At 32.4% G+C, this 12,520-nt stretch overlaps 1 protein-coding gene across 2 annotated transcripts; it reads left to right on the forward strand.

The window, feature by feature from the left end:
- Positions 1–2,360: 2,360 nt before the first annotated feature.
- LOC133688120 (uncharacterized) lies at positions 2,361–8,545 on the forward strand. Of its 2 annotated transcripts, none has more exons than XM_062107509.1 (12): positions 2,361–2,518; positions 3,102–3,194; positions 3,590–3,718; positions 4,045–4,345; positions 4,552–4,670; positions 5,300–5,432; positions 6,034–6,110; positions 6,647–6,844; positions 7,294–7,483; positions 7,620–7,798; positions 7,900–8,000; positions 8,083–8,545. In XM_062107509.1, the coding sequence occupies exons 1-12, from the start codon at positions 2,495–2,497 to the stop codon at positions 8,123–8,125; spliced, it is 1,587 nt and encodes a 528-aa protein (XP_061963493.1). In that variant the 5' UTR covers positions 2,361–2,494; the 3' UTR covers positions 8,126–8,545. The 2 variants fall into 2 exon arrangements, with proteins under 2 accessions (XP_061963493.1, XP_061963492.1); XM_062107508.1 differs by having other exon boundaries at positions 2,366–2,518; positions 8,103–8,545.
- The last annotated feature ends 3,975 nt before the right edge of the window (positions 8,546–12,520 follow it).

The following is a 12,520-nucleotide window of genomic DNA, read 5'->3' on the forward strand; positions in this document are numbered from 1 at the left end:
CATATGTAAATTATTTATTTATCTTATCCCTCTAATAACTTAAAATGACACTCCATAAGCATTGTTAAGTTTAGTGTCATTGTTATTAGTCAAGTGATATTATTATCACCCATTCATATATAATTTATTTGGTTTTACCATTCAGTAAATACTATATGAGAATTAACCTAATGTGATCTGATTGATTTGGTGGTCTAAAGACAACCAGGACGATGATATTCATTAAAAAAAATCCAGATGACATCTTTTTTAAAATATTGGTTAGATCAACTCAGTTTAACTTGTCAAATCCGTTACTTAGGTCACGAGACTCTAGTAACCCTAAAGAAAGCAAATAATTTTTTTTTATTAAACACAATTCTCAATCAACCCAATGATGAAGGATAAAATTAAAAATAAAATTCAACTAAAACAATGAGCCAAGTCAACTTGTTTTAACCTGTCAAATCTAAGTCAAGAGATCGAGATAACCTCATACAAAGCAAATCGAAACAAATTATGAAGCTTAATATCTAATTAACCCAATGTTTAAGGATGATATTAAAAAAAAAGACACAAAAAAACCACCTTAGTCAAGTACTGACCAAACTCGTGACTCGAGTCATGAGACCAGGATAATCTCATAGAATACAAACTAAAAAAAATATGAAATCTAATTTCAATCAACTAAATATTGAAAGATGAAGTTTAAAAAAGTTCAACTAAAAAAAAAAACAAAAAACCCGAGTCAACCAGCCTAACCTGCGATCAAGGTCATAAGACCAAGATAACCTTATAAAAAAATAAAAAATAAATAAATCTCAATTCTCAATTAATTCAATGTTGAATGATTAAATTAAAAAGGAAAAAAAATGATCTGAGTCTACCTTGGTTAGCCTGTTAAACCTAAGTCAGGAGATCAAGATAACTCCATAAAAACTAAATCGAAAAAAAGCTATAAAGTCTAATTCCCAATCAACCCAATATTGAAGGATGAAATTAAAAAAAATATATATATTCAATTAAAAAAAAATAAAAAAAAATAACTCGATTCAACCTACCTAATCCATAAAAATCTTGAACCAAGTTATGAGACCGTGATAACCTTATAGAAAGAAAATCACAAAACAATTATATAGTCCGATTCCCGATCAATCCAATATTGGAGGATGAAATTGAGAAAAAAAAACTAATTAAAAAATGACAAAAAAGTGATCTAAGTTAACATAGTTATTCTGTAAAATTCGCAACCCGAGTCATTAGATCGGGATAAATCTATAAAAAACAAATCGAAAAAAATTATAAAAATTTAATACCTAATAAATCCAACGTTGAAGGATAAAATTAAAAAAAATAAAAATAAATCCTGAAAAATTTTAAGGACCAAAAAAAAAAAAAAAAAAAGCTTAGCATTTTACTATTTATTGATATTGATTAATAGTTTTCCTAACATCTTCATGACATAATATGTTGACTTCCTAAAATTTCACACTAGTCATAATATTTGTGCTCTTTCTTTCTACATTTGGATCTCTAAAATGTATTGAAATTGATGATTATCTGCAGCATACTTTAGGCTCAATAATCTGATGATTTTACTAGGATGGTGTGTTGAGAAGGGTAGTGTTGCTTGTATATGAATTTATGCCTTATATGAAGGATGTGAACCTGAAAAGGCTGGGACGATGGGATCCTTGGCTCCTAAGGATCTTCATTGTGGGACAGTGAAATGATATATGAACTGGTTTGAGTTGCACCGAGGAGGCCTACCTCTTTCAAATCCTCGATGATGAGCTGAGCCTATTGCCATGGCGCATCCACTTACCGTCTTCAATCAACCGATTAATAAACAAAAACCATTGTACGCAGCATTGATGAACAGATAATTAGAAAACACATGATGAACAGATAATCGAGTTCTCTGCTGCATTTAGGAGACACGTTATCACGGACTCATCTAGTTGATAATCTCTTAAAACTGCAGTTTCTTGTATTGGAATGAAAAAAAATTTGCACCCCTCAAGCCTTGACCCGCGTCCATTCTTCCTTCCTTAACCAAAACCTTGCCTTGAGTCAGTCATCGATCGGAGGGTTTTTAAAAACACCCGGAGAGCTTGTTTTTATAAATAACGCCAGCCATCCATTCCAATCTGGTTCATCAATCCATTATTAATGGTAAATCTCATGCCAAAATGTAAATTTCATAAATTTAAATAATCAACCTACTTAAAAAAAACTATCACACATGTAATATAAGAGTTTTATTTACCTCTCCGATGCGAGATGATGACTGGTGCACCAGGTACGACTTACGAGGGCAATCGCGCTTGCTTTATGGTTAGTATCAGAAGCTCTTAAATTATAGGGGCTGAAGTGTAACATGGTGGAATCTACAGAGACTATAGTATAGTTTACCCAAAATCTAAACCCTGCAAAGCGAAACCTGTCTTGACCTTTCCCTTCCTCACGACCATCTCTGCTCGGTCTGGGCTCCTGCTTCATCTTGAGTTCATCAATGGATAATAATAATAATAATAAGGTAAACCCAAGCCTTTTCTTACACTGTAGTGTTCTCTTCATTTTCTTTTGAATAATCTGATATTTAGTGATTTTACTGTTTTCCCTAACCAAACTGACGAGTATTACTGTCACTCTTTGCTAGCTCAGTTTTCTAAGTGATTGTTCTTGAATAGGTCTATGTTTTACGTCTTGTAGTTATCTATAACAGGTCTTCCTAACAAGCTTTATGTGATAATCTGGTTATCTAAAAAGGGTTTAGTTTGTGATGTATATGCGTGTGTGTTCTTTTCTGGTTATCTTTTTTCTTTTCTTATCCTGGGTTTTTTGCGTTTTTTTTCTTTTATTTTTTTGGTTTTTGGTTATGGGCTTTTCACCACATTATATAAGGCACATAATTTCAACTGGGATGGTGGGAGTTCCTAAAGGAACAGGAAACGGATTTTTTAAGGGCTTGTGCATATATTCTTACTTTCAGATTAGTCGTATTATAGCATTGAATCATTTTAACCTTTTTTATTGCTCTGTGTTCTTTTCCTGATTTTATTTATTTTATCTCCTGTGAAAAATAAATTCTCATTCCTGGTCTCCCGTTTCTGTTGCAGCCATGTTCATCTAATAAGATCATCAAGACAAGTGATGGATGTGAAATAGTTCTTGAGCTCTCTCAAAATGCCCCTTTTTTTGATAAAAAGAAGGTGAGAAATAAAACAAATGGTCTTAATTCTTTTGAATACTACTTTTTTTAAGTTATATTTGGATGGGATGCATAGAGAAGAAAATGCATGTAACCAAAGTTATATAATATGAATTAACTGGCGCCATTTCCAACTGGAGTATGATAGATGGAACTGTAGCTTGAGTCCCTTTTTTTTAGGAAAGACTCACATTGTCTAATTTTTACTTGGAGAAAGTGACAAGCACCCAAATTTAATATTTTCTCTGGGGATGCTGCTTTCCAATGTCAGTTAATCTTATTGTCTACTTAGTATTTTGATTCAATCACACTTTTCAAGGTCCTAATAAGAGAGACATGTGATTGAGATGCTAATTTCTTACCTTTGTTTTGATAATGTTGCTTGTTGTTTGACAGAATTTACTACGTAGTATGGGTTTTGATATCAGGGAACAAGTGCAGTTTCATAGATCTTCATGTCCTGATGCAATTGCAACCATCTTGGAAAGAATACTTCAGATTGCAAGAATTATACATTTAGACGAGGTAAACTGAGATGACCTCTAGACTTCCTTTCTCTCTCTATCTCTATGTTAGATAGATGTTAGGACTTAAGAAGCAGCTAAATTGGAGTTTCTTTTTGTTAAGTCGGTATTTACCTTGTTCCACAGCTGGGCAGATTGACTGCCAGGCAATTTGGCAGGTTGGTCTTCATATGCATTCACCTTTAGCATATTGAAGCCTTTAGTTTCAATATATTTTGCTTGTTTATTCACTGTTATATGAGAATGGCGCAAATCACATAGCATAGGTTGAAGTGTAATTCATGAAGCAAATAATGATGGAGAAATGGGTGCTCCTCTGTAATACAGGTAGAACTTTATTTTGGCAAGGTCAACGACTGTTCATCATTTGAATATTGGAGCCCCAGGAATGAGGTGGAGGCTCTCAATTCGGTCCTTTCACTTATTAACAGCTACTCCTCCTATGAAAGACAGAAGGAAGTGAACTTCTTGCAAACCTTGCAAGATGAAGTTCTTAAAAGGATCCAGGAATTCACAGACAAGAACAAAGTGGAGAGTAGAATTGATAGAAGCTGCAGTTGTGACAAAGAAAAATGTTTAGAAAAATGGGGGGAGAGCAATGGTGTAAAAACAAGCTTGAAGATAGCATGTAAGTTCCAATATTAGTTTAAGACTTCACATCCAACAAAAAATGCATATAAGAGGGTTTTTTTTTTCCTTGGGATGTCTACCATTTGTATGGATCTAAAGTTGAATTGAAACTGATAGAAGGGGTAAAGAGGTAATTATGTTTAGAAGAGAAATGAAATCTACTCCTTAACATATTGTGTTTTTCCTACTTTATACTTCCTAAAGGTGTTGAAGGAGCTGGCAGAGGAGCCATAGCAACAAAAGACCTTAAAGTTGGAGACATTGCTTTGGAGATTCCTGTGTCTATTATTATTTCTGAGGAGCATGTGCACAAATCTGACATGGTATGTTTCATCATCCGTGAACATAAATAAATACCTCCAATTTGTAAGGAGTACTTGTTTCATTGATGTTTACTGATAATGGGAGCATTTGTATAGAACTAGAGTAAGTCTCTATAATGCTGACATCTAAAGCTGTCAATATATATCATCTGATGCGAATAATTGCCTGTTATCTAAACTACAAATTGTTATTGATAGTAAAGCTATATGAAGGTAAATGATAGAACATGTGTGCGTGCATGTGTGTGTGTTATAAAGAACACCCCACCCATAAGAAATCCAACGGAGAATTTGTTTTAAAACCTTAACACATGTAAAAAAGTTAAGATAAGAACGCCTTACCTTATGTATGATTGCTGGACCAATTAGCTGAAAAGTTGAGTTGTCATATGGCATAAGAGAGCTTTTGCTACGTGCTCAACACAAAACTTGATCAACAATAAAAGCCATGGATATGTCCTTGGTGATGAGTCCAAACATGAGCTTTATCATGCCTGCTCTCCCATATTTTATTTGAAATGTAAACGATACTTGAAAGGGATGTAGAACAGTTGAATTTGACCGAACCTAAAATCTTAAATATCACCACAATGCTCTGTAGTAAGGTTTACTATTTAGTTTGCTTGCAGTATCATATATTGGAAAAGATTGATGGGATTACCTCTGAGACCATGCTGTTACTATGGAGCATGAAGGAGAGGCACAACTGTTCTTCAAAATTCAAGATTTACTTTGACACTCTGCCAGAGGAATTCAAGACTGGTATTCCCCTTTGATCTGCTACACTTTGTCAATGATACTTTGTCAACTTGCAAGCAACTAACTTGAAATAAGATACTAATCTTTAGTTATTGCTTTGAGATGCATTTGTCCCCTTTAGTTAATGCTAAAATTCTGATGCGTGTAACAATCATATAATTTAGGGGGTGGGTTTCTAAAATTGAAACTTTGTTGATGGCAAGTTCATGATCCTTCTACAAAGGGTAATCTTAAAATCTTATCGCTTGAGCATTTTGGAAGTGAAGCTGATTTGTTGATCTCCAAGTATTAATTTCATCTTCAATTATGTGTGTACTATTTTGGGGGAAAAACATTCATGTCTGATTGTATCAAGGCTGTTGTCTAGTGCAATAGTAAAAAAGTATGAAGTTGCAAGCTTGCAATGAAGAAAATGTAACTTTGATGCATTAGAATAGCTATCTCAAGCTAAATTGCTGAAGGGTAACACAGTCTCCAGAGTTCTCATCCCAGTATCCCACTCTTGCAGGAGCGAGTATGACTAACCCCTTTTTCTTAATTCTAAAATTTGCTTATTCTGCTTCTTTGGCTTCAATTCCCTCATCTCCTTTTTGAATATATACAGGGCTGAGCTTTGGAGTTGATGCAATCATGGCTTTGGATGGAACCTTGCTTTTAGAGGAGATAATGCAAGCAAAAGAGGTAATATGGCATGCAAAATACTGTTTTTATGTGTTAAAACTTTGCTTCTTACAAGGGACACTAGAGTGTGGGCAAAGAATATTGATACTGTTAGATGACCTCTGGTTTTGCACGATCTGATGCTAGTTTGCTGATCTCTGATGCATCAAATGTCACAAGCTATTATATTAAGGAATGAAACCCTTAAGAAAAAAGAATTTTTGGAGTTCGAAGGATCTCTATTTACCAAATCATTGAACTGTTATGCGACTAAGGGATAATTGCTGTATATCAGAAGCAGGCTGTGCCTTACACTCTTTCCAAGACATTAATTATAGCATCATAAAATGTTCAAAATATTTTATGTTTCACTTTTTTATATGCATATAGATGGGAAAACATGAATATGAATATTGAAATAAAATTTCTGCTTTTTTCCATTAGGATTTCATCAAAGCAATGGTTCTCGCTGATTTTACATGTGCAGCAGTATATGTTTTTGGAATTTAAGAAATAACACCTTAATCTGGTTTATTTGTTACCTCCAATTTTCACAGCACTTGCGAGTTCAATATGATGAGCTGGTTCCTCCACTGTGCAAAAATTATCCCGATGTATTTTTGCCAGAGCTCTACACATGGGAGCAGTTCTTATGGGCTTGTGAACTGTGGTACTCTAATAGCATGAAAGTTATGTTTGTTGATGGAAAACTGAGGACTTGCTTGATTCCTATTGCAGGCTTTCTTAACCATTCGGTATACCATTCCTTCCTGGTTTCACCATTTTTTTGTGCTTAGCTGTGTATTTTTATATCTATCTAGTTTAGACTAAACTTAAGGCTCCCAAAGGTATTGGAATTTGCTTCTGAATAACATGCCTGGACTGGAGCAACTACTATATATTCTGCCACCCTTATGCTGATCTCTTTGTTGATTTTGTTAACTTGAAAATTGATACCATGATCTAATTCATTTATGCTAGGATATACTTTTGTCGAATTCTCAATTTTGTGCTTCCCAAAAAGCTGATAGTCCGTAGTTATGATCATTTTACTCCTGTGTTGGGCTTCTGGGGTTAATTGCATGGTTGTTCACATGCAAAGTGCTTTGCTGTTTGTTTTACTATTCTTGACTTTCTTATCATACCTTTACACCATTTTGGAGAAGCATGCTTCTTGTTCATGTTCTGAAACCTTTCTTTGCAGCTCTACCCACACATCGTTCACTATGGTAAAGTAGATTCTGCAACAAATACACTGAAATTCCCACTCACACGGCCTTGTTGTTTTGGAGAGCAATGCTGCCTTAGCTATGGAAACTTCTCTAGTTCACATCTAATTACATTCTATGGTTTCATGCCTCAAGGAGACAATCCCTGTGATGTAATTCCATTGGGTAATCTTCTTTGCCCCAAACACCCTACAAAGGAAAAATTGTAACCAATGCTCAGGAATCTGAGGTTCTATCATTCAGGGTTATTGTTTCCTTCTATGAACTTTTAGAGTCAGTACTCACTCACAAACATGTGCAGATATTGATGTTGGCAATGCTGATTGTATTGAGGGTTGCCCAATGTCGAGCTGGACTTCTCACATGGTGAGGGGAACTTGGCTCTCAAACAACCATAATATATTCTATTATGGCTTGCCATCTCCATTATTGGATTATCTACGTGGAGCTCGGAGTCCTGCACCACACACCAAGACCATTGTAATTTCTATGCACATTTCCTAAATTGGCTTAACTTCGAATATATTTTTCTTTAACCCTGCTTGACTTTGATATCTGTTTCTTTGTAATTGTAAAATTAGGAGATATCAAACCTGGAGAATGAAATAGAAGTTCTCAAAGATCTCCAGTCAACCTTCAGTAGCATGATGGAAAATCTTGGCGACACAGATCTTGTCAACAGGTAACGAATTCTCTATTCATCAAATAGCTTAGAACATGTCTGCTATGAAACAAACTATTTACGTTTAAAATTTTAATGGAAGGTTTTATGCCATCCTTGCAGTGATGATGCAAGCTGGGATGTGAAGCTAGCATTGGAGTTTAAAGATCTACAAAGAAGGATTGTCTCCTCAATTTTAACATCATGTGCCACGGGTCTCAACTTGGTGCAAGATGAATTGTCTTTGCTTTAGATGAGCTGGCTTGAAAGCACTATGTGTCTGCTTCAATCCTGGGATGTAGTCTCCCCAACCTTTAGATGGAGCCATGATAAAAATTAACGTAGATGGAGCGTACTGATCATGACGCATAAATCTTGTAGTATTGTTACACCACAAGGTCAATGGCTTTTTGGTGTCTCAAGCCTCCATAATTTTTATTTTTATGCAAGGGAATGGACAAATGGGTGGTCTTAGCTGGGAAAGGATGCTCTTTGTTCTTGCGTTTGGATGTGTGGCAGATTAAAATAATGGTAAATTAAGAGAGGCTACATTATGTTGGAGATTAGATACGGATGCCCAAATTTGACTTGACAAATAACAGGTTTTCAAGCATACCAAATCATGATTTATCGTCTTGTTTCTTCTATAGATTTGTTGAATTTGACTAGAAATTGCTGAGAGAATCTTATTGAGTGATTAAATCAATTGGTGTGTGATTTTGGAGTTGTCTACCTAACAAGCTACTCCAAAACATGTGGTCTCTGGGGAGAGCAGAACTCTAGCGATTCAAACCACACAAAACCAGTTTAGAAGAAGTGTCTTGCTTGGAAAAGAAGGTAGAAAGGAGCAACCCTCAATTACAACTCATCAAATACTAAAGAATTTTCACTTTAGTTAATTGAGCAGCAGGCAAGATCAAGAAAAAGCAACCGCTGCCACCTCAAATCTTGTCTATCATGGAGTTAGGTCCGCGCCGAAAAATCAAACAAGGGAATAGAACCTTAACGAACCACAACCACCGGCTGGGTTGCCAGCATATTGGCGTATGCCCACTTGTTTTTAAGACAAAATATCTACTCTTCACTGGAATTTCAAGCAAGAAAAAAAAAACTAAATTCAACAGCAATTGCTGCTGGCAGGCTGCTTCCAATTTGCTCCCTCCTGCCATATATATATATATATATATATATATATATATATATATAAAAGGAGTGGTTGTTGAAGCGGTGGTTGGTGAGGTTATGACTAGGAGGGAGGAGGAGGACGGACCACCTTACCTTTTTTTTCATGTCTTTCATCCTTAATGCACCGCTTCTTCACTAACCATCATTAACAATTCCCTTTGCATCATTAGTATAATAAATGTTCTTAAATTAGGATTTTACTTAGACACGACACCATAAATTGTTAATATGTCTAAAATATAAATCTTATCCAGAAGAAAAAATAAAATAAAAATAAAGGGAGAATACAATTTTTATGGCTAATGGGCAGCCCTCCCTTCTCCTTTCCCTTTCTTTAAACTTCTTTCTTATTTTATTTTATTAGTGCAAGAAAATAAAATTAATTTAAGATTAAAATCACTTGTGCACAAACAATACCGCATCTCCGTCCTTCCACCATTCTTTGGACAATTAAAGATAAGGGCGATAATGGATAAATAACAATTAATTAGCCGAAATAAATACGGATTTTGCTTAAGAAATTTAAACAGTCAGAATTGGATACAAAATCTTAAATCCAAATTCATGGAACGGTTAAAGTATAATGTTATCACTCATTAATAATAAAAGAAAAGAAGATAATTTCATTTAAATTAAAATGTTGTTTGTGTTTATAAAATCTGATTTTCTATGCTTAACCTTCCTTTAAAAATATACCTAATTAAGTATTAAGTATTAATTACTTAAATATAAAACTAAAAGATGTGAGGAGAACCCGGTTTTCTATATCCATTAGCATTGTGAATTACAATAATAATCAATCTTTTTTTTATTTTGACCTTTTTTTTCCTTTGATTATTGATTTTTTTATTTAATCCTTCTATGATGTGTTTATGTAGATATAAAATTGAAAATTTATTTTAATTTATTTTTTTATATGGTTATCGCAATATCAAAAAATTATCTCAGCTTTGGGTTGGTATAAAAAAATATCTCAACATCGCGGTATGAACTATTTTTTTAAAAAGTGTAGTTAAATAAAAAATAATTTTAAAAAACTAGATTATTAAACTTTGTGAAGTCAATAAGTCGATTTGTGAGTTTAATGAGGAAACCTTGATTGCCTCGATTCGCGGGTTTAGCAGCATACCTTTTTTTTCTAATTAATATAAAGCTAAGTGACTGTTTGGAAATATAGTTGAAACCATATTTTTTAAAAATCTAAATTTTTTTGCTTAAAACTAATTTTTTTTGTATGTTTTTTTATCATTTTGATGAGCTGATGTTAAAAATAATTTTTAAACAATAAAAAAAACATTTAGTTTGATGTATTTCCAAGCAAAAATAACTTTTAAAACAACTACTGCCACACTCTCAAATACCCCCTAAAAGGTGTGAGGAAAACACAGTTACTCCATACCCATTAGCACTGTGAATCATATTTTTTTTCATTTTGACCCCTTTTTTCCCTTTGATTATTTTTTTTTAATTTAGTCCTTATATGATATGTTTATGGGGATTTAGAGTTGATATTTTATTTTAATTTGTCTTTTATATGGTTATCGCGATATCAAAAAAATATTTCACCATCGGATTGGTATTAGAAAAATATTCCAATATCATGATATGGTTTATTTTTTAAAAACATTAGTTAAATGAAAAAATGATTGATGACAAACTAGGTTATTAAACTTTGTGAAATTAATGACCTAGTTTGTGAGTTTAGCGAGGTAACTGTGGTTGTTCCAGTTCACTGGTTTAGCAAGGTTTTTTTTTCTTCTTCTAATTAATATAAAGCTAAGTGACTATTTGGAAAAAAACGGTTGAAACCATATTTATCAAAAATTTGAAGTTTTTTGCTTAAAATTAATTTTCTTTGTATTTTTTAGATCATTTTGATGTAGTACTGATGTTAAAAAATAATTTTTTTAAAATAAAAATATATTATTTTAATGTACTTTTGAGCATAAAATATTTTAAAAAATAACTGCTACTACATTTACAAGCACCCCCTAAAAGGTGTGAGGAAAACACGGTTTCTCCACACCCATTACCATTTTAGATCACAATTGTTTTTCATTTTGACCTTTTTTTTTCTTCCTTTGGTTATTATTTTTTTTAATTTAATCCTTATATAATGTGTATAAGGGGTTTCATTGTTAATAATTTATTTTGATTTATCTTTTATATAATTATTGCGGTATCATGAAAATATCCCAACATCAAGTTGGTATCAGAAAAAGTATTTCAATTTCGTTGTATGATTTATTTTTTAAAAAAATTTAGTTAAATAAAAAATATATTTTTTTAAAAATAGGTTATTAAACTTTGTGGAGTCAATAACCCGATTTGCGAATTTGATGAAATAACCCTAGTTGCCCCAGATTGCGGGTTTAGCAAGGTTCCTTTTTTCTCTCTCTCTCTAATTGAACTCGATTATGTGGTTGCATATATTTTTTTTTTATCATATAGTTAAAAAAAATTGTTTCGAAAAAAAAAACATGTTATTAAATTTTAGAAAGTCCATGGATCTATTGACGTGTTTAATTTTTTTTTTTAATTTTTTGTATTTCATTATTTGATATTGGATTAATTGAGAATTAAGTTTCATAATTTGTTTCATTTTGTTTTCTATGAGATTATCATAATCTTCAAAAAAATATCAGTATTGATTTAACACTCTATTTTACGATTGTTTATTTTTATTATCATATAATTAAATAGACAATAATTTACATTATAAAACAAGTTATTAATTTCAATGGAGTCCATTGCCCGTTTTATGAGTTTGATTTATTGACCCAGGTTACCCGATTCACGAGTTTAACGCGGTTTACCCATCAAACCTTTTTTTTCAGTTTTTAGTCCTTTAATTTTTCTAATTGTTTTTTTATTTCATTCTTCTTCAATATTGGATTGTTTGAAAAATAGAATTCATGATTTTTTTTAAATTTTCTATAAGGTTATCATAATCTCAAATAAACATCTTTTTTAAGGCAGGTGCTTGATTTTAAAGACATATAATTTTATCATAAAATTAAATAGAAATAATTTATAAAAGTAAAAAAGTTATTAAAGCCATTGAATTTCATAACTTAGATCGCAAAGTGATTGATGTCAGTTCAATCTGGTATCGTCTTAATATTAAAAAAATTATCGTTTTAATTATTTTTTTAAAGTTATATTATGTTTTTAGAGGTCATATATTTATTAAATTGAATAATTTATTTTAATTTAATTTAAAACTTGAATGGGATAAATAAAAACTCGCGTTCTCGGATCTTAAAATGAAACTAATTTAATAATATTATTAAAAAAAATTACATACTCTGAATATTTAAAAAAAGTAGTTCTAAGCTCTAACCCATACGAGAGCG

Source organism: Populus nigra, chromosome 3 (assembly GCF_951802175.1).
Source record: "Populus nigra chromosome 3, ddPopNigr1.1, whole genome shotgun sequence".
NCBI lineage: Eukaryota > Viridiplantae > Streptophyta > Magnoliopsida > Malpighiales > Salicaceae > Populus > Populus nigra.